The 22,076-nt window shown below is 30.1% G+C and overlaps 4 protein-coding genes and 3 non-coding genes across 7 annotated transcripts; 3 read left to right on the top strand and 4 right to left on the bottom strand.

The window, feature by feature from the left end:
• Positions 1–528: 528 nt before the first annotated feature.
• LOC108450805 (transcription factor DIVARICATA-like) lies at positions 529–2,186 on the bottom strand. The gene is made up of 2 exons (XM_017748579.2): positions 1,793–2,186; positions 529–1,022 (listed from the first exon to the last, which is right to left on the bottom strand). Exons 1-2 carry the CDS (start codon positions 1,942–1,944, stop codon positions 674–676), a joined length of 501 nt encoding a protein of 166 aa, XP_017604068.1. The 5' UTR covers positions 1,945–2,186; the 3' UTR covers positions 529–673.
• A 1,141-nt stretch (positions 2,187–3,327) lies between these two features.
• On the top strand, positions 3,328–3,400 carry TRNAR-CCU (transfer RNA arginine (anticodon CCU)). Its single transcript has one exon. It is a non-coding gene; the product is annotated as a tRNA-Arg (tRNA).
• A 1,362-nt stretch (positions 3,401–4,762) lies between these two features.
• Positions 4,763–4,835, top strand: TRNAR-CCU (transfer RNA arginine (anticodon CCU)). Its single transcript has one exon. It is a non-coding gene; the product is annotated as a tRNA-Arg (tRNA).
• An 84-nt stretch (positions 4,836–4,919) lies between these two features.
• TRNAR-CCU (transfer RNA arginine (anticodon CCU)) lies at positions 4,920–4,992 on the top strand. The gene has a single exon. It is a non-coding gene; the product is annotated as a tRNA-Arg (tRNA).
• A 759-nt stretch (positions 4,993–5,751) lies between these two features.
• LOC108450819 (laccase-22-like) lies at positions 5,752–8,633 on the bottom strand. The gene is made up of 6 exons (XM_017748593.2): positions 8,471–8,633; positions 8,240–8,391; positions 7,913–8,157; positions 7,701–7,829; positions 6,696–7,616; positions 5,752–6,232 (listed from the first exon to the last, which is right to left on the bottom strand). The coding sequence occupies exons 1-6, from the start codon at positions 8,615–8,617 to the stop codon at positions 6,102–6,104; spliced, it is 1,725 nt and encodes a 574-aa protein (XP_017604082.2). The 5' UTR covers positions 8,618–8,633; the 3' UTR covers positions 5,752–6,101.
• Positions 8,634–13,237: 4,604 nt separating this feature from the next.
• Positions 13,238–14,272, bottom strand: LOC108451588 (uncharacterized). Its single transcript, XM_017749263.1, has 2 exons — positions 14,240–14,272; positions 13,238–13,744 (listed from the first exon to the last, which is right to left on the bottom strand). The coding sequence occupies exons 1-2, from the start codon at positions 14,270–14,272 to the stop codon at positions 13,238–13,240; spliced, it is 540 nt and encodes a 179-aa protein (XP_017604752.1).
• A 651-nt stretch (positions 14,273–14,923) lies between these two features.
• Positions 14,924–18,316, bottom strand: LOC108452894 (sedoheptulose-1,7-bisphosphatase, chloroplastic). Its single transcript, XM_017750680.2, has 8 exons — positions 18,109–18,316; positions 17,878–18,000; positions 17,610–17,795; positions 16,883–16,964; positions 16,584–16,805; positions 16,413–16,513; positions 15,502–15,573; positions 14,924–15,389 (listed from the first exon to the last, which is right to left on the bottom strand). Exons 1-8 carry the CDS (start codon positions 18,220–18,222, stop codon positions 15,108–15,110), a joined length of 1,182 nt encoding a protein of 393 aa, XP_017606169.1. The 5' UTR covers positions 18,223–18,316; the 3' UTR covers positions 14,924–15,107.
• Positions 18,317–22,076: the final 3,760 nt, after the last annotated feature.

Here is a 22,076-nt window from a genome sequence, read left to right as displayed (position 1 = left end):
TTGAGTGCGCTAAAGTGTATTTATCCTCCTATTTAAAGGTCGAATAGGAATTATAGGTAATTTTAGTCTAGAATGAAATCGACGTAATTGTATGATTTTCCAATAAAGGGAACCATAGACCATATTCTTTTTTTTTTGGAGTTTTGTGTCTCGAATGAAATGAAGAACATATATATTCAAAGAATATTTGGTCGGAACCTAATAGTCATATATATATATATATGGTACAATTCACAAATCTTTGATAGAAACAAATCACTGTCACACACACATCAGAACTTAAATTTACGGCGTGAATTATGAGGGTAGCACCTATGATCAATAGGCTAAATGTTGGATATATATATATATATGTACGTACTCTTGATAGAAACAAATCACTGTCACACACACATCATGGCTCGAATCTACAACATGGATTATGAGGATAGCACCTATGACCAGTAAGCTAAACTTTGGGTATATATGGTACAATTCACATACCCTTAATAGAAATAAATCACTATCACACTCATATCATAACTCATATTTACGACGTGAATTACGAGGATAGCACCAATCAACAGTAGGCTAAACATTGGGATTCAGCTACTTATATTTTACATTACATACACTCAAAGTGTATATATATCAAACGATTGAAAATGAAAAAGATTATTACATGGATACAATATTACAGCCTGCTTTTGACATACTGGTCATTCACCAAATCGAAAACCGTAGCTGATCCATCATTAGGGCTTGTTTTTGACATACTAGCCGGCTTTTGCTGCGATGCTACATTAGAATGGTTTGCCGAAGGCGGTTTACGATCATCCGAAAACACCGTTGTGCCGGTGAGATCGAGAACTGTAACGTCATGGATGCTTGGTTTCTTCTCATCTTTTCCCCTTGGAAGCTTCCACTTCTGGTATTTTTGAGCATGGCTTGCAACTTGTGTTGGTGTCTTGGAACCCACAAAGTTCCTTGAGATGTTTCTCCAATCCCCTTTACCATACTTTTTAAGCCCCATTAGAAACATCCTTTAAATCAAAGCAACCTCATTGTTAGACATTAAAAGAAAATTTTAGGTTAAAATATGTTGTTAGTCCTTATACTTTGAAAAATTTTGAGATTTACTCCATATACTTAAAAGGTTGAAAATTTAAATCCTCTTACTTTTTTTTTAATTTAAAAATCTTAGTTCAATAATTAAAATCATAACTATTTTTTGTCAAAATTTATCAACTTAAAATTTTGATTAAGCTATCAATAAATTTTGTCAATTTATTTTAGAGAAGCCAAATTTGAATTATAAATTTTCAAGATGTCAAATATATATTTTATTATGTATTAATTTATTAATTTATAATTTTGAAGAGACTAAATAGAATTTTTTTCATTTGAGAGAGGTAAAGCATAATTTTCCTTACATTAATTTAGAATTTGATCATTTATAGTGTTAGAATTGTAATTTTTCAATTTCGAGGGGTTAGGACCTTGCCTCCCCCTTTATATTTTTCCCTGATTGTCATCATATTACATGGTATATGATTGACAGAAAATAAATCTCGAATTCTATACAAGTATAGGACTAATAGCATATGTTAACAAAAAAAAATTAACCTCTAGGTTAAATGAACTGTGAAACTGGTAAAATTTACTTGCAAACCAAGAAACCTGATTAAAGTCACCCTAAGCTAAAATGTTCATCAAACTTTTCAACACTATAATTAATCGCCAACATAAAACATAAGAAAACCCCAGAATTTTAAAGTTATTTTTGAACTGGTTTATGAAGGAAAATAATCACCTGTGTTCTTCAATAGTCCATGGGATCCCTTTCTTCCTTTCATGATTAGGGCCTTTAGCACCACTAGAGCTCCTCCTGTAAGCATCAAAATCATTGTTACCAACCAATTCTAATGTAAAAGATGAGTCTGAGACAGTTTTTCCAGATATCATCTCTGCAACTTTAGAACTTGTACTAAAAGCAAGACAATAAAGTGAAGAAGAAGAAGAAAAAGATGAGAACAAGCTAAATAAAGAGCAAGATATGGAAGGTGGTGGGCAAAGTTAAACACTAGGTTGAGTAAAAGAAATGAAAAAAAGTGGATTCTTTGGGACGGTTAAAAACTGATGGAAAACAGTTTTCTTTGAAGAGAAGAAACATAATTTGATCAGAAGGGAAAATGTTTGGAATTAATGAAAATAAATAAAGAAAGTTCGAAAATTTATTGGGTTTCATTGCTGGAAAGTGGATGAGTTCAAAGAGAGGAAAGAGAACTATGGAAAGGTGGCTTGCTAGGATTGGATGGGAGTTTTAAAGTGGCCTCTAAATTGGGTTAAAAGCTCGGTTTTCATCGTTTGCAAGATTTACCATCCGATTTATTGACCCTCTAGTATCGGATATATAAGAGTGTGCAAAGTTGAATAAACAGATTAAACCAATACTAGTTAATTCGATATTGTCGGGCTGATTGTAATTTGGCTTGAAAAGTGTGGTGAAACAATTAAATTAGATCGAACATATTATCCATTATATCCAAATTCAATTATAATTTATATTTAATACCCAAAAATTAAACCCAATTAATAATTTATACATATTATCCAAAATTAAATTGAACTAATAAAATTAAACCCTAACATACTAAGCTCAATAACATATTATCTTCAAATCCTAAATATATGTATAAAGTTGTAATGGTAATCTTAAAAGACCAAAAAAAAAAAAAGCATTATAAAAAGTATAGAGCTTTGCACCATTCAATTATTATGATAATTTGTGTATAGATTTTATATTTTATGATTTTTATATTAATTATATGTGCATACTTATTAAAGATTAATTGTGCCAAACGCTCTCATGCTATTGTGAATATATATTTTAAGTTGATATCTAAATTTAATTTATTTTAATTTAATCCTTAAAGTATCATGTGATATTAACCCATCAATTTAGATATGAAATTTATTTAAAATATGTCTATTAAACTGCAAGTATTCGTTATCTCATAAATTTTATTGATATCATCTGTTTTAAAAACATTAATGATATGTTTATCATTGAAGTTGAAAAAGCATTTTTCAATTCAAACCATAATTTCAATCCAAAAAAATTTGTAAACAAGTAACTTTTCAAACCAAACATTGATTTTAAAATGGGATTTTAAGTGTTTTCAAATGAAATTACTTTTTATCCCGTCATTAAATCTTATACTTTACAACATCTGTCTAAAATAGACATTTTATCTTCTTAAAATACTTATAAACAACAATAGAAAATACCATCAAATTTTTAAAACCACTTTTTTAGAACACTTTTGTTATAAATAAGGCATCAAGGCGCCTGTAGCTCAGTGGATAGAGCGTCTGTTTCCTAAGCAGAAAGTCATAGGTTCGACCCCTATCTGGCGCGTCCTATTTTAACAAATTACGATTTTTTTTTTGTTTTTGCCCTATTGGTATTAGACATGATTTTTTGAATCGTCCTTAAATTTGATTTTTGACTTTTCATTTTAATTTTTGGTTTTGATTTATTTTATTTTAATAAAATAGGTTTTTATGATTACTTAAATTATTTTATAAAGTTTCAATATGTAAATAATTTTAAATTTTTTGGTAGATAATACTTTTTAATTTTTAAGTAAATATTTGGAAAAAATATATTTTTATATTTTATTTTTAAGTTATTTTAATTTATTTTAAATATAAAATATTTAATTTTACATCATAAAATTAAAATTAATTATCAATTAAATAAAAATAAATTTCAGTTCAATTCAAATAACTAAAATTTTAAAACTATGAACAAAACCATCCAAATACCACCAATTGAATTGTTTTTCAATTTTTAATAAAAAATTGACTAAATTATTAAAATATTCTTGCAAAACATTTTAATTTAATATTTAAAGTATCATATTTTATTAAACAGATTTTTTTGTTAGTCTACCGACCAACTTAGTTGTTAAGTACTAGTTTAAATTTGACATGAAATATATTCAAAATACGTGGAACAAATTTTAAGCATATGTGTACCTACAATATAGATCTAAGTTGATGTGGTAGGTACACACGTACTTGCAATTTGATCCATTCATTTTAAATATATTCCAACTCAAATTTGTGCTAGCATTAAAAACCTAATAGCTAAATTGACATAAGGACCTAATCAATATAAATTTGATACTTTAAAAACTTAATTAGAACATTTTAAAATTTAGGGATCATTTATTAAATATTTTTTATGGGTTTACATATACGAATGTACTTGAATTTGACAATTTATATCTACTTGCTACCTAAACTTTTTTTTTTAATCTAACTAGTACCTAAACTTGTACACTGTAAGTCAATTTTAATATTTTTGTATGTACCTAATTAACTGTGTTGAAATATACTAATGTGGCACTAACAACCAATAACATAATGACATGTGATAACGTTCTGCCTTATTCCATCATCTCCTAACAGCTTTCTTCTGACCTAACATCTACCTTTTTTAGCCTCTCAAAATGCATGCACAAGAAAATTGTATCTCCCAACCTTCATGTACTCCTTTAGTGTGCATGCATGCACAATGTAGGGTTTTTGGTTTGATATACTGAAGTCGGTCCCCTAAGGTATCGACTTCACCTCTCAGCCTCTGCAAACTCTACTAATTTGCTAAATAAATGAGGAAATAAACAATTTTACTAATTTTTCATAAAACTCATGGGAAAAAAAAGCCTGTCTAGCTATTAATTATTTATATGTTTTACGAACCCTGGTCGTCAGAGCGCCTGTAGCTCAGTGGATAGAGCGTCTGTTTCCTAAGCAGAAGGTCATAGGTTCGACCCCTATCTGGCGCGTTTTAGTATTGCTTCTTTTTGGGATTTTTATTTGGTGTTTTTCTTTTTTGTTTTTTAATGATTTTATGAACATACCTCATCAAAGCGCCTGTAGCTCAGTGGATAGGGCGTCTGTTTCCTAAGCAGAAGGTCATAGGTTCGACCCCTATCTGGCGCGCTCTATCATAAATCCTTTTGGGTTTTTTTTTTTTTGAGGTCCGGTTCGCTTAGATTTTAATTGTCCATTTCGATTTAATTTAATTTTCAGTTTTCAAATTATTTTCAAGTTTTTTTATTTTAGTTTAATAAAATAGGTTTCGTTTTATGACTTTTTTATTTTTTAAGTAAAGTTTGAATATCTTTTATAAATACTTTTTAAAATTTATCTTTTAAATAAAAATAATTTTAAGAATTATCATTTGATGTTTCATGTTTTTCCTTATTGGTACAAATTAGACAGATTTCAACCATCTATAATAATTTCGTTTGGTTCAATTTAATTTTCAGTTTTCATATTAATTTTGAGTTCTTTTTACTTTATTTTAACAGCATTTTAATGATTTTTGGACATTTTGGGTAAAATCTCAATATATTTTTAAAAATTCTTTTACTTTATTTTAGCAGCATTTTAATGATTTTTTGACATTTTGGGTAAAATCTCAATATATTTTAAAAAATTATCTTTAAGTAAATAAAATAATCAATAACTCATATATATTCTTAAAAATAACTTTCATACATTATTTTAAGTTATTTTCATTACTTAAAAATAAAATAATTGATTTTACATCATACAAATTTTTAAAAATTATGAATTAAATAAAATATAAAATTCGGATTGATTTTCTTTACTTTTCTTTTTCTTTTGGTAAAAAGAAAAAAAACTAAACTATTAAACATACTTGAAAAATAGTTAAAATAATACTATCTTTCCAAATTTCCCAAACTTCCAATTTCATCATAAATTTTAATTGGAACCTCTTATAGATATATACATGCATTACATACACTCAAACTATATATATATATATATATATATATATAAAATATATATATCCACCCCACCAAAAACTCAAAATGACTGAAAATGAAAGCTTATTACAAGGATTTCAAATTATACAACTTAAAATTAATCTTTAAAATGAACAAAAAAGAAAACAACAACCACCCTTTCATCATCTGCTGTTTATTATCTTTACCTTATCTTTTTTCAACATTTCTAACTCAGCATCTGATTCTCCTCTCTACCCTCAAACTTTGATTCTCAAAGTTGTCTTAAAACCCAGTTCAACACTTCGGAAGATCGCTCGGAGGCGGCTCGATCGACTCGTTCGGGCCTTTTCCGTTTTCCACCAAGAATGCCATCTTAAGTCCCCATGTTGTATGAACTTCCAAATGGCAATGAAAAAACCAGATCCCTAAAAAAAACCCAATTGCATAATGTTGGAACATGGAACATGTTTTTTTGTTTAAAGAAAATTTGGTTGCTTGTTGTTAGAGCTAGCTGAATTGACAGTTTATGAAGACCTTGCTTGCTATGCAAGTAATGTCAAAAATGACAAAAAATAAGATGCAATTTCTTTATCATCAATAAGATTTAGATAAAATTATTATGGAGGTCTTTGGACGATTAAAGAGTAAATTAGTGTTTTTGTTAAAAATTTTATCTATTTTTACTATTACAAACTGGATCATGTACGTGAGTCTAAAGTACATGTGACATGTCATATATAACCATCTGATTATTTCGTCAATCAGGACAGTATTTAACAGTAGAAATGGCTAGTTTGCTCTTTGATTTAACATATAGGGGATGGTACTATTACTTAAGATTTGATAGCAACAAAAAAATAAAGCATTTTGTAAATTTTTTAATGTTACCTGGGTTATCTGCTCTGAATCTTATTGCAGTCCACCCTGCAGTTGGTACGCTTACTGTGTTCCGTTCAACCGGATCGACAAGATTGAATTTCAATGGATCCTTATCCGGATCGAAGTTTCCAACCCCTCTACCGACTACGAAGAAGTTGGATCCGTGAAGATGGGTTGGATGGCTCTCGGGTGCTACTATAGTGTTCCCTTGGATCACAAGTTGAACTGTTGAATTATAGGCCAATCTGTATACCTTGGTACCATTCATCGTTTGTATACCAGACGGTGGAGTGCCGGTATAATTGAACGGTATTGCCGGCTTTGCTGGGAAATCATCGGTGAAAACGCCATTTATTCCGTAGTAATGTGCTTGAAGGATTGCTGTAGTTGGCATGACAAAGGATACATTGTTAATAGCTGCTACGGCTCGTGAACCATTAAAACATGTGGCGCAAGGGTTAATCCCGACCCCGATGGTGAAAAATAGTGAATGATCGATGGTTAAAGGGACGTTGGCAAGGTATTGTTTCGAATTAAGGCTTCGAAGAGAATCAGAAAAAACCGATGTCAGGGGTGTTGCATTTACGGAAGGGATGGGAACAAAGGTAGTTGGTGTAAAGGCAAGGGTGTGATTGTATCGTAAGTATCCCATTCCGGTCAAGTTATCGACCGCAACGACAGTGTCCATAAATGGAGATATAGCTATTAAGTACTTGCCAATGCCTTGATCTGCTTTAAGAAGTGCAGTTGTGGTTTGTCCTGGACCGAGAAATAATGTATCGGTTTCCAAGGGTTTCGTATAACACGCATCGACTTCCACAACGGTTAGATTGTGGTTTGCAATTTTGAAAAAGAGTTCATCGTTCAGCGCGGCATTGATGACCCGAAGTAGATAGGTTTTCCCAGTTTCGACATGTAAAGTATATGCATCTGCATTCACAAATCGAAGGAAATTACGATTTTTACAATTATGATCAAATGGAACACGGATTGTATATGGTCTAATGCTAATACCATCGGAAGAACAGTTAGGAACTGGCCCCGGATGGCCATTAATCGTGTGTGCATCTGATATATTCGGAGGCAAACCAGTTTGCATTGCTTGGTTCACCACGGCTTCAGTATCCGCTTTCCACCATTCCCCTGCAATATCAGCAATTAATCTTATTAACACATTCTATGCATGCAAAACGAGCTTCAACGTGACCCGAATGACTGAAACTCACCTAATACGATGACTTTTTCCTTATACGGTTTCGGGAACGGATAAGGTACACCTTTTTTGGGCAAGATAACAATAGCACCATGCACAGTCGATCTCAACCACGAAATATGTGCATGCCAAAGGAGTGTCCCTCTTTGACCTGTTAATGTGAAGTTATAAAGAAAGTTTTGGCCTGGTTGAATTGGACACTGAGTGATATATGCTGGTCCATCGGACCAACCGGTTCGAAGTTGCCGTACCCCATGCCTACAATATCAAGACGAATAACGTTCCACAATTTGTAGACTCACTAAAGTTCCATAAAACTTTTGTTATAAAACTTGCTTACCAATGGATTGTAACGTTGTATTGAACATGATTAGTTAGCCTTACGAGCACGTTGTCGCCTTCTCGAGCATAAAGTGTCTGTCCCGGAAACTTCCCATTCACGGTCACAATCGGCTTGGTCGAACAAAGCTTCGTTTCATTTTTTACAACCACCTGAATCGAACATAACTCGTAAACATGACACGGATATAACACGTTTAGTAAACTCAACACGGCACCTAAATTTACTTACATTGAAATGGTAATGCCGAATCCGGCACTCCACAAATGCAGGAACCAAAACAGAAATAAACAACAATGTCCGAACCCAACAAACCATACTTAAAACAGCTGCTTTCGTCTCTAACCTCTTGTCTTGTTTAAATTTAGAAGAAACCATGGCTGCAAACCGGGTTTTTTATAGCAAAATCACCAATGATGCAATGTCGTTTTAGCTGGTTAGGTGAATGAAGAAGATGCCATGACAGGTTACACAAAGTTTACTTGGATGTTACACAAAGTAGTAGCTCAAAGTCATCGTATGTTCTTTCAAAGGTTGTCGCCATTTTCAAGTGATTGATACTTGGATTATGTCTGAAACTTACTTCCCATCTGCACAACTTAAAATCTCTGCAATGTGTGTATCCTTAAAATTCTTCCTTGTTCATTACAAATGGTGTTCTAGTTTCATGTAGTTTTCTTACAACATTTAAAGTTCAAAAGTTGTTGATAAAAATACAATTCTGTTTTAGTTATAACAAATGTATATATAGTTTATTATTTCAGTTGTTTTTTTTAATGGCAATGGCCCCATGTAACTGCGTAAATTTACTTATTAGGTTAAAATATGACATAAGTCCCTATACTCTTCATAAATTTGAAATTTAGTTCTTCTACTTTTTAGATTTCAAAATTCAAGTCCAATTGATAGCACTGTTTGTTTTTTTTTTTTGATTAAATTCGTTGTTGTGACATTTTGAGATTAAAAAAAAAACTCACTTGGTAATAATATAACTAAAAAAATGACGTAATGAATTTAAATTTAACAAAATAATCTTAACAATGTTAACTGTTGGACTTTAATTTTGAAATCTAAAAAGTAGTGAGACTAAATTCTTAGAAATAAAAGTACAAGACTAAATTTTAAATTTACGAAAAGTACAGGACTTATGGCATATTTTATCCTAAGGATTATTATATATGTAAGTTTTCGAGTTAATTGCACCAAAAGTCCATCATTCTATGTCATTTAGGTCCTTCCGTCAGTTTGGGATTTAAATGTTAGTTTAGATTTAACGCGGAACATATTTAAAGTAAATGGATTAAGTTTTAAATATGTTTGTATCTATTACATGGATAACTTAAATCTAGCTTATTAAAAACCAATGACGTTCTTAAACTTTAATGGCACTATTTTTTTTAATACGTTAAATCAAAGCTATATAGTAGTATAAATGTGTCATATTTGAATGGGCATATAATGACTAAACTAATGTAAGGCTAATTGAAGGACTTGATTGAGACGATACTCATACTTTAAGGATCTAGTTAGAACATTTTAAAATTTAGGGGCCAATTTAAAATATAAACCATAATTTGGAGATATTTTGAAGTTCAATCAATTGTGTACGTACGGACAGACACGGAACTACGTGGACAAATGGGAGCCCCCCAGTTTCTTAGGGTTAAAGACCTTTTAGGTCCCTCTCAATTTTAAAATTCGGCAAATTGAGCCCCGCCCCATCCTCCGCCCCAAAATTTTAGGGGTTAAACACATTTTATATCCGTTTCAATTTTGAAATTGGACAAATTGACCCCTGCAACCTCAATTTCTTTTGGCCTAAATGCTTTTTAGGTCCCTACCAATATCAAAACTAAAAAAGTTTAGCCCTATTTCCTAATTTTTTGGTTAAAATACCTCTCAAGTCCTCGTCAATTTACTTATAAATGACTTTTTTTGACATAAAATAACAACGTGCTCTATTTTGATAGGTTGAATATGTTTGTATTTTAAAATTATCTATCAATAAAAGTTATTGTATGCACAATAAATCATAGTAGTCAATACAACATCGGTACATCTTGTTCTACTTTTAAACCAATACCAAAAAGTTTAAGTGTCATTTTGGTTAGAATTTTGATGTATTACGGCCCGTTCCAATCAACACCAGCTTGTATAAGTGGTTAATACGAGGTTTTGATATTTTAAATCCACTTTTAATTTTTTATTTATCTTAACTATTTTTTTATAATTACATTTAAAGTTAGACTATACATATAAAAATTATTTAGAAATTGACTCTAAATTATTTATCAAAATACATCGATATCAAGACATACAAATATCATTGAATATCGATAGCCTCGCCATGAATGCTTCTTTTAAGTCTTATAATTGGCAATGGCCCCATATGTATACATCAGCAGACCTTCCAGAAGAGTACAAAATACAAGCAAATATGCATGAAATAGCCAACTATGGTGGTGGGTAATGGTCTCTATATAAACATATATATGTGTATAAATGTTACTGATGTTGAGAGTTTAAAGATAATCTTTATAGTTGAGAAATGGCTTTCAAAAATGATGAATCAATGGCCTGGTCAGCTGTCTAGAAACTTTGAGAATTTTAATAAAATGGGTTTTTTTAAATAATAATTTTTATTTTTATTTTTTTCACACTTTGTCGTAACAGCTCAACTTGCCTGGATTTTGATTTCAAATCTCATCTCTTTTTCAACTTGATTGGTTTTTTTACTTTTTTTTTTTGGTAAACCCCACATTTTTCTCACTAATAAAATTTTGGATTAATATATCATCTGATACTTAAGTCTGGCTTCAATTTTTAATTTGGTACCTAGACCAAACAACATCTTATGGCTGATGAATGTTTGACGCGTGTACTCTAGTAAAAAATTATAGGTACTTAATTGGGATACACAAAGATCATGTACCAAATTGAACATTGAAAAAATCTCAAATATCAAATTGAAAAACTCAGGTACCAAAGTGAATATTGAAGCCAAAATCAAGTACCAATTTAAGACAAAAAAACTTAGATACCAACTTGAACATTAAAACTAAACCCAGATATTTAATTAGGACTAAAAAAAACTCATGTATCAAATTGAAAACTTCAGATACTAAAATGAACATTAAAACTAAACTAAAACACTAACTTATGATAATAATAAAAAATTCATATATCAAATTAAACATTAAAGCTTGTTTTAAAGGTGGTGAATGCATTCTTTGGTTGGGGATCCTTGCCCTTAAAGACAACTAGAATTGATAGTTGATTAAATTAATAATTTTGGTAAGCAGATAATGAAGGGTTAATTTAAATACTCTAAAAACCAAAAGAAATATTAAAAAAAAAAGTTTAAAGAATGAGTTATTTCCATTTCCATGAAGATGGATATGCATTGTCTTTCCAGTTTTTTAATTCTTTTGAAAGAATGTTTTGCATTTGACATCCTAACAAAATTCTATGAACAACCCAGAAATTTGATTATATTTTCTATATTTATGTTTAATACATATTTATTTTAGGGTACGAGTATTTGAATCTATTGAAAAAATCCTTTAAAAGATATACTCATATTAAACTTGTTAATTGGTCAAGTTAGATCATGTTAATTCGAAAATTAAGTTTTAGATCATTTTGGGTTTAGAGTTCATTTAATGTTTTAACTTTTTTTAGTTTAGATCATTCTAATTTGCGATTCGGGGTTTTGACCTTTTATAGTTAAATTAGAATGGATCGGATTTAGGATAGAATTGATAGATCTAATCCTTGTATAAGATTCACACCCGAGTACAAGTAACTAAGTTTACATGGTTGAAAATGGAAAGAATTATTGAGGAAACTGAATTAGATAAGCTGGTGCATAACTTTCGATAGATTAATTTATGAATTTATTTTTAGGTTGAATGTTTTGGTACTTTTCATGTTTTTTGAGCATTTTGTTTGACCTAAATAGATCAATTCCCCAAACCTGTAAGAGTCCCAAGATTCCATGTGGGTTTGGCTTTGTCTTAAAACTGAATTTACCGACAATTTCAGACCCCAAAAAGAAAAACCCATAAAATTAATGAAAAGCATGTTTTGTTTTCCTAGAAAAACATGGGTATAATATCAAATTTAGTCCCCAATGTTTATATTTTTTATCAATTTAGTTTTTTTTTTTTTAAGCTAAATTTCACTTCAATCTTTAAAAAAAATGAACTTGACCACAAACCTTTCAAGACGAGTTGAATTGCTATTTTTTAATGAAAATAGTGACTGAAATGTTAAATTTATAAGCATGGTAGTCTGCATGGGAATTCACATCTACTTTATGCTATTTTTTTAAAAATTTTTAAAAAATTTTATGAACTTTTTGTATTTTTATTTTTTGAATATTTTATAAATTTTAAATTATTTTTTGACGTGACATGTAAGACAAATAGTCTCATGTCAGCATAAACTATACATGGATTGTCACGCGGCTTGCCACACCAATTTCATTAAAAAATTAATGTTTTAATCAACATTTTTATTAAAAAGAAAAAAAGCGATTTCACTCTATTTAAAAAGTTGAGAGAAAAATTTAATAAGAAAATGAATAATGGTCAAATTGACTAAAATATAAACGTTAAAAGCTAAATTTGACATTATACCAAAACATGCAATTTTATGAGAAATTGATAGGGCATTAATTGATGAACAAGTTTAATAGATTTCTTGTTATTAACAACTTCAATAGCACGTAGTGTTAATGCATACAAGAACATAGTTAACCTTCTCTATAATAATCTTATTTATGTTATAGAAAAGTGGTTATTATACATTTATAACCATATTCGAGACACCTATAATAACATTCGAGATTTAAATTATATTTAAATTTTTAAATTAAAACTATAACATATTAATCAATAAGATTTATAGTGTATCTTTAATAAAATTTACTAATGTAATTTTGTTTACTAAATATTATTTTTATTTTATGAGAATTTTGATTAGAGTATTATTTAATCAACAAGTTTCATACACTTTCTTGTTAGCATCTTCAATGGCACCTTGGATTCTATTAATACAAGATTTATAGAGAAATCCAAGATAATCAATGATGTTATCCTCAAATGTACCTTCTAAAGGATCAATCTCAAATGACCAATTGACCAATGTTGACCCATCTCCATAATCTATAAGTTTCAAGGAATTTATAGATCCATCTAATCCCACATTGCTTGCTTCCATTTTGTATACATAACTATGTGATGTCGAGTCCATTGTGACCAACCTCTCTTTTATCCACGACCTTTCTCCATCTTGTTGAGGGAACATGAAGCCAGAAACTAGACGAACGTACCCAGGAACACCTTCGTCCCCTACTAAGTCTATGCACTGCTCGACCATCGGCATCCATTGTGATAACCTTTTTGATTGAGAAACAATTGTCCAAACCTTGTCAAGGAGTGAATCAACTATCCCACTCACCGATCCGTGCCATTTACGCTTCTTTCCCTCGGTTTCGACGGCCTGCAACGAAGTTGAAACTTGAGATCATGTCATGATATGAATCGAAGGGCAAAAAAAAAAAAAACACACGATGCTTACCATGTTATCGATGTTGTTCGGATTTATGATTCCCAAAAATGTTGTATATGTAATAGTCTGCAATTCTAATGTTTATAATAGTGTCAAGCTTTGGCAGGTATGTTCCTTTGATTATATCAACAATAAGGCTATGCATATGGGAGTTAAGTCCAATGCTTAAATTCTTAGTAATTTTCATTTCTTGTACTTTTTCGATGTTCGACCTGTCCCCGAAGTTCGAAAGTTTCGTAGAAGAACGAGAGATGCATTGGCACTGCAATGGCATCATAATTCAAAGGCTCATTGGTCCAACAAGTGCTCAAACTTTATAAAAGAAAATTTAATTAAGTCCCTCCAAACTTTTTGCATCCGATTGGGTTCTGCTTGACAATTTGACCTATGAGATCTTTTGACCAATGCTGATCGTTAGAAACTAACGGCAACGCTAATATGACCGTTAAAAGAAGCCATTTATCTTGACAAATTTTATTTTTTATAATTTTTTTTATGTTGTTAATCATTCTAGAATGAATCTACACACCAAGCTATACAAATTCAAATTAGCCTAGACAACAATTTGTCTAAGTTCGTAGTATACTTTTTTTTTTAAATTAAAATATTTTTTAAAATTTTTTATTTTTGTTGATGTGTCACTACCACATCAGCAATCGATGTTGATATGAGTTATCACATCAGTATGTGCTGGTTGAGATGATATCTATTAACGGCCATGTTAGCGTTGTAGTTAGTTTTTAACCGTCATTATTGGTCAAAATTGTCAGTTCAAGACTCAATTAGGAGCAAAAGATTTGGAGGGACTTAGTTAATTTTTTTTAAAAAGTTCAAGGGCTTATTGTACCAACAAGTCTTATTCAAAGCATTTCATTTCATTTCATACACTATTTCACAAAATTTATATCAGAAAAATATCAAGGAACCCCTGCATTTCATTTCTTAATTGGCGTAACATCAGTAATCAATGTTGACATGGATCGTCACATTAACATTTGTTAACTACGTGGTGTCTATTAACAATTAACATTGGTCAAAGGGTCCCGTGAGTAAATATTGTCATTTCATAGACTAAATTGAATACAAAAGGTTCGGAGGCCGGGACTTAACTTTTTCTTTGTAAATTTCAAGGGCTTATTGTATTAATAAGCCTAATTCAAAGCATTTCATTTCATTTAATACACTATTTCACAAAATTTATATGGAAAATACTTAAAAGTTTTGTTTGAAATCATTAAGGTACAACGAAAACAAAATGTCTTGAAAAGGCAAACAAAAGTAAAAACATTGTTGCTTAAGCAGTAGCTCCAACAGGGACCCCTGCATTAAGCCTCGACGATCCGTATAACGTTTCTTCAAACCGTATAATCTCGTTCTTAGAACCGTACGCGACTTGAGTCCTATCGTCGAGGTTCTCGATCACTTTGTCAAGCACCGATTTTTGCCCATCGCTGCTATAACCACCCGCTTTCTCAATCAAGAACCCCAATGGTGCTACCTCAAATAACAATCTCAGCTTGGCCTTGGCAGATGGTGAGGCCACATTTGTAAATATTCCTTTCTCTTTAACAATGATCTTTAATGTAAAAAAACCCAAAACAAATATGCATTAAATCATTTAAATTTGATGAAAAAAATATGAATTATGATGAAAATTAATGTGTTTTAGAAGTATGGGATGTTAATACCTGGTTGACATCAGGTACCATTCCACCAGTGTACCTCAATGTGTATTTCTCTCTTACATAAAAGTTGATCAACTGTTTCATAAAGGGCATAAATTAGTTTCAGAGTTAATTACACTAGATATCCTTGAATTAATATAATCAGTTTAAATTGATTTCCAAACTTTAAAATGTTTTAAATATATCTCTAAACTAATATTATCATTCTAAATTGATCCTCAAACTTCAAAATGTTCTAAATACATCCCCAAACTATCAAAGTTATATCAATTAGGTCCTTCTCAATGATGAAGCCAAAAAAAAAAAACTTTTTTTGGGGAGAGGGGGGTGTCGGAATTAAGTTATTTTGATAAGAATTAAAATGCAATTTCATCCTTGTATTAGCTAATATCTTTATAATTTTTTAAATGACTAAATTAAAATCTTATCATTTTTGGGGGTTCAAAGTGCAACTTTACCATTACTAAAATCGTTAATTTAACTATTAAATGACACATCAAATTTTATGTGATATAATTTAAAATGAAAATTTTAAAGAATAATAGAACATTGCAACAAAAATTTTGAAAGTAAAGACAAGTAAAAAAAAGAATGGACGATAAAGCTTCGAAAACCTCAAAACCAAAAATTTTACAGCATCTATTTTCTTTAAAATTTTTAATTTAGATCATGCCACATAATATTTGACGTATCATTTAACTGTTTTAAATTAACTATTTCAGTAATAAAAAGACCTGATTGACACAGTATCAATAGATTGGGAATATAATTAAAATGTTTAAAGTTTAAGGGCCAACTTAAAATAAAAATTATAGTTTGAGGATGTCTGGTGCAATTAACTTTTAGTTCATATACAAATATGTGTCATATACGTACTATAAGAAAAATGAAAAGTCAGAGCAACATAATCGAACCTTGTCATATTCGGGGTTATCAAATGTAGCTCTCAAATTTCCAGGGGAGAACATTTTTCCTTCACCAATCTCATAAGTGTCCTTCACATGTTGCCATTTTCCTGATATATAATGCATCATTTTAGAGATCAAATTTTGATACTAAATGCTGTTTCTTGCAATGCAAGTTACCTTCATCAAGGAGGAGGAATTCATGGGTGCCAGGGATGTCCTTAAGTGCGAGAACATATGTTGTTCGAGGACCGAAAATTCCCATCGCGGCAGCCACTTGGTCTCGCCCCGTTACACCGGTTAACTTATCACCAGGCCAAACACCAAAGATGGTACCTACGGTGAAATTTGTATCGACAATGCTGGAACCATCGAGCGGATCGAAAGCAACACTGAATCCACCTATTTCATATAGAGATAAATTTATGACCACACATATAGTTTCAGTTAAACCATTGGGGACTAAAAAATTTGCAGACCTTCAGCAGGTCCTCCCATGTCTTGAAGCTCGGGAATTTCTTCGGAGCACGCGTATTTGCAAAAGTGCGAGTATGTCAAAGCCTAAAACATCATGGATTATAACAACAAAAATACCATTAATTTCTAGAAAAGGGCATCCCTTACACTCTGTAATTTTATCAAACACTTGGAATATAATATATAAACTATAAAGATATAGGTAAAAAAACCTCTCTATGCCTCTCAATTTTGAAATTGGGCAAATTGGGCCCTCTCAAAAAAATTAGAACAATTTAATCCCTGTCAATTTCGAAAGTGACCAACTAATGACAGTTAATCATGACGTTAATATTTTCCATCAGTTGCATATAGTTTTGATTGATATAATAACAATTTTAGCTCTCAAAGTTTACATATCCTATCAGTTTGGGCTGAATTTAACAAATTTATCCCACAATATTTGTATAAATGTGTAAATATCGAGGCTGAATTATTTAATTTTTTTAGAACTAAGACCAAAATGACAAAATAAGTAAACATCGAAGACTAAATTTGTTATTATACCAATTAAAATTATGTACAATTGATGGAAGACATTAACATTGTGATTAATTGCCCTCATAGTTGCTCGCTTTCAAAATCGAAAAATTAAATTACATTGAGTTTTTTGAGAGGGATAAATTTACTCAATTTTGAAATTGAGAGGTACTATAAATCATTTTACCGAAGATATATCATATTTGGTACCTCAAAAAGAAGCTTGTTGGCAAGTAGATCAACAGCAAGTTGTTCATCACCAAAGGAATTAACACAAGCAGTACCACCACATGAAGCTGTTCTAACTTTAAAAGCAATTGTTCTTAATGCTTCACCCATACACATCATTAATCTAATCAATGCCTTATCTGTTGTTGCCTTTGTGAGAAACTCTTCCTACAAAAATAACCCCCAAAAATCGAATCTTGTAAACCGATACAGACCGATCGAAGAATTTTTAATATTTGTTTAAACTTACCAAAGACTCTCCAATTTCACATTTTGTCACTAGTGAAGTAGTGTTCTTTGCCTTTGAAACCTTCAATGATGACCTTGGAACAACCCTTAATGATTCTCCAAATAGTGAACTTGTTTTAAGGCTCTGCAATACATGTTATATACCAGTATAGTGAACTAAAACAGACCATACATGTATATGTATGTATGTATGCATGCATGCATGTATGTATGTATGTATGTATGTACCTACCTTAGAGCTGAAGGAAGGAGATATGGATGGAGGGGAGACTAATGCCGAGGAGTGCTTAGAAGAGACACCAGGAAGAACAATCCCACGAGCGTAGCACGTGACACTAGTCTCCATGTTTGGCAAAGTGGGTTTTCTTCTTAGAGCTGTGAAAGAGAAGAAGCTTTTGATATGAATCTTTGAGGGTGTATGAGTAGGATAGAAGATAAGTAGTTAATTGTGTGATGACACGTGGTGGAGAAAAAGGGATGGGTTAGGCTATGGTGAAATTAGAATCTCACATTTATTGTGTGGCTAAGGTTCTTATATTTTTGTAGAGAGATATGCGATAAGAGGAAGGTTGTCTTTGCGTGCTGATAAAATGTGATGTTTGAATAATTAGTTTGTAGTTTAACCAATTTAACTTTTGATCTAACTTTCAAGATATCGGTTGGTTGAAGTTTCAATATTTGAAGAGATATATGATAGAGGAAGACGTGTTGATAAAATATTGCTTAAATAGTGCCACAATCGGATTGAATCAATTGAATCAAAAACCGGTAAGTATATTGATTCGAATAAAGGGATCGAACCGATCTTTGAGCAAATCATTTGGAATCGATAAAAAATCAGCAATTGAATCCATTGAATCGATTTTATAATTTTTAATTAATTAATTAATATTAAATTGATAAACAAATTAATTAAACTAAAAACCGGTGATTTAACTGGTTGAACCATCTATCCGATTTTATAAATTGGTGCTAAGCGGCTAAGGGGCCTTTGCAACTTGGAAAAGGGAAGGCTAATTTTACCGACTGTTTCTGCATATGTAAGGATGCTAGCATCGGGAGGACCACGCTTACATCACCATTTTCTTCATTCATTGTACAATGTGCCTTTTTTTTTTAACTTTTTAAGGGATAAATCAATATTTAGTCCTTGAATTTAGTAATTCTTTTCACCTTGGTCCTTGAATATTTTTTCATGCACATTAATTTTGGAATGTAATATTTTTTTCCAATTTGGTGATAATTTGGCACAATCTTGGAATGCGACATCATCATACTTTGACAAAATTCAAGATTTGGGACCAAATTGGAAAATTTTGTCAAATTTTGAGACAATATGGACCTAAAAAAGTTCAAGACCAGGGTAGAAAAAGTAAGAAGATTTAATTTTTAACTTTTAAAATGTAGTGACTAAATATTAACTGTATTAATGACTGGAGTGTGATTTTTAAATTAAAAAAGTAAGATAATTTAATTTTTAACTTTTAAAATGCAGTGACTAAATCTAAAATTCTATAAAAATACAAGAACTAACAACATAATTTAACCTAACTTTGATCTTATGGTATCAAACTCAATCTTAATTTGTGATGTTCAACTATATATAGACAGTATCACATTAGAGTTCTATTTAATCTTAGTTTCTTTTATTTTTACCAAATTAGTGAAAATTAAGTTGGATTATATATGTAGGTGATATTAAACCTTCACTTAATGGATGATTTGCATTTTAGTTTTAGGTTAAAATATGAAATAGGTCCTTATACTCTTCACAAATTTAAAATTTAGTCCATGTACTTTTATTTTCAGAATTTACTCTCTACTTTTTAGATTTTAAAATTCAGTTCAATTTTTTTGTTAAATTTATTAGCGTGACATTCTTAAACTAAAAATACTCACTTTTTAGTAATGTAAATAAAAAAAATTGTAATGGACTTGGATTCAACAAAATAATGTTAATAGTTAAACTTAAATTTTATAATTTAAAAATAGAATAACTAAATTTTAAAAATAAAAATTTAATGACTAAATTTTAAATTTATAAAAGAAATACAAAACTTATAATATATTTTAAGTTCGGGTTTTTTTTTTTAAGTTTTTGGAAGTCACTAAAATTTGGGCGTTTATATTATTTAGGCTTCAATCATAAATTTGAGCCAAAATAGTACCCAATTTGATTGGGTTTTGGGATCAGGGTTTACCTAAGAAATACCAAGAAAAGATGCTCTATTCCACGTCCTCGACCTCTTGTTCAAAATAGATTTATCCACTCCATCAAATTAATTTGAATCTAAACTCGATTTAATTTTGATTTACTGAAAAAAATTAATAACTTCAACCCATTCAACCTGAATTAAAAATTATTTAAATTATAAAAACCCAAATCTATAATAATAAATGTTCGAGATAAATTGAATCTAAAATGACTTTAAATCTAAAATAACATAAACTAAAAATGATCTGAGGAATAGGGTTCGAGCTTTGAAAATAATAATATTAAGAGAGACAACCATAAACCCAGAACATTAATCGTAAAATGATTAAATCAGATAATAACACTTTTAATCCCTTACATTTATTCATTATTTAATCTAAGTTTTTTTTAAGTAAAATTTTCAGTTTCCCAAAAATTTATAATTTTATTTTCACATTTCAATACTAAAATTCATGGCTTCACCTCGGGGGATGGGTGGTCATCAAAGACTACAGAAATGATTTTATTGAAGGTTTGGAAATTACTCAAACAACCCATCTTTTCGAAATTAAATATTAATTTATTTATTTTGAACTAGATTCGAAAAAATAAATTTATACCTGATCTACTTGATATATTACAATTTTAATTTTTTAAAATTTTATTGAAATAGAATAATATTTTTAATTCTTTATTACTTTTTACCGACACCATAATAATTTTCTAGGTATAATTATGCTATAGCAAATATTAATATAATTTTATTATCATCATATACTTTAAACTAATATTATAAATAAAAAATGGTATTTTGATAATTATCTCGGGACAATACAGGTTTTTCTTAAACCCAATCCGACTAATTGAACAATTAAATCCGTCCAGCCTCCCATCGGAACTCGAGATGATATCATCAGAAAAATCCTTTATACAAACAAGTTTCGGGTAAAATTCAAAAATTTCAATTATTTTAGTAATTATCATAAAGCAATAGGGGAGAGTAATTTTCGGTTAAAACTGAGAAACCTAACTCAAGCGGCTTAGTCGCTTTAGTTTGGGCGGTTTGTGTGATTTTTTCAGTTATGGATTCAGTTTGGGTGATTATTTTAGTCAATTATCGGTTTTTAAATTTTCAAATCGATCCGATCAAAAAATTTACTTAATTTTAATATATTTTAATTATTTATAATATATTAAAGATATAAAATAAATATATATTATTTAAGCTCAATAATTAAAGTCAGTTAAATCAGATCAGTTATATTGATTTTGGAGCTTTGATTTGGTTAAGTACATTTTTAAGATTATAATCCGTAAATTAATAAAAAAAAATCAAATCAATCCAAAAAGTCGAATATTTTCGTCACGAAATCTGAAAGGGTATGATTAAAAAAATCATTTTATATACACAAATTATTAGATAAAATTCAAAATTTTCATTTATATTCGCTGTTATATCTTAAAGGATATAAATGCTGAATCTTTCCAACTAGATTGAGAATCAATTTGACTACCAAACAAATATCACCAATATGGCTTCTTTCCAACATTATTGGTGGGTTCTCTGCAATGCATGATTAAGATGGTGGGCCCCATAAATGATATTTTTGCATCAAATAATAATAACATTTAGTCCCTGAATTTAGTAACTTTTCACAATTTGATCCTTGAACATTTATATATATTAGTCTTTGAACTTGCACTCCATCCAGCAATTTAGTTCTTTTATGAAGGGATAATATAATTTTTTTTTGACCCTGAACTTAAAAACTATGTCAATTTTGGTACATGAATTTTGATTCCATCAAGATTTGATATTATGATCGATGTTCTTGGAACATAACTGGATTGGTAGGTCACTCCGAATGGACCAAGAACCAACCAAAATATTGACTCAAATAAGGGATTGAACTGATTGATTCGAAAACAAGTTGAATCAATTTAATAAATTTTAAAAAAAATTTATAAATTTTTAATTACTTAGTTAATTATTGTTGATTTAGCAA

Source organism: Gossypium arboreum, chromosome 10 (genome assembly GCF_025698485.1).
Source record: "Gossypium arboreum isolate Shixiya-1 chromosome 10, ASM2569848v2, whole genome shotgun sequence".
NCBI classification, from domain to species: domain Eukaryota; kingdom Viridiplantae; phylum Streptophyta; class Magnoliopsida; order Malvales; family Malvaceae; genus Gossypium; species Gossypium arboreum.
The sequence above is the reverse complement of the archived record's forward strand: the minus strand, read 5'-3'. Positions and strand labels throughout refer to the sequence as shown.

Coding starts and splice junctions, on each gene's coding strand:
- LOC108450805 (XM_017748579.2), bottom strand. CDS start 1,944: ATGATATCTGGAAAAACTGTCTCAGACTCATCTTTTACATTAGAATTG. Junction 1,023..1,792: donor TGGACTATTGAAGAACACAG/GTGATTATTTTC, acceptor TTTGATTTAAAG/GATGTTTCTAATGGGGCTTA.
- LOC108450819 (XM_017748593.2), bottom strand. CDS start 8,617: ATGGTTTCTTCTAAATTTAAACAAGACAAGAGGTTAGAGACGAAAGCA. Junction 8,392..8,470: donor TTCGGCATTACCATTTCAAT/GTAAGTAAATTT, acceptor TGTTCGATTCAG/GTGGTTGTAAAAAATGAAAC. Junction 7,617..7,700: donor TCCTAACTGTTCTTCCGATG/GTATTAGCATTA, acceptor TTGTGAATGCAG/ATGCATATACTTTACATGTC.
- LOC108451588 (XM_017749263.1), bottom strand. CDS start 14,272: ATGGCTTCTTTTAACGGTCATATTAGCGTTGCC. Junction 13,745..14,239: donor ACGGTCATATTAGCGTTGCC/GTTAGTTTCTAA, acceptor ACTTCGTTGCAG/GCCGTCGAAACCGAGGGAAA.
- LOC108452894 (XM_017750680.2), bottom strand. CDS start 18,222: ATGGAGACTAGTGTCACGTGCTACGCTCGTGGGATTGTTCTTCCTGGT. Junction 16,965..17,609: donor CCAACAAGCTTCTTTTTGAG/GTACCAAATATG, acceptor ATGATGTTTTAG/GCTTTGACATACTCGCACTT. Junction 15,574..16,412: donor ATAACCCCGAATATGACAAG/GTTCGATTATGT, acceptor TTTATGAAACAG/TTGATCAACTTTTATGTAAG.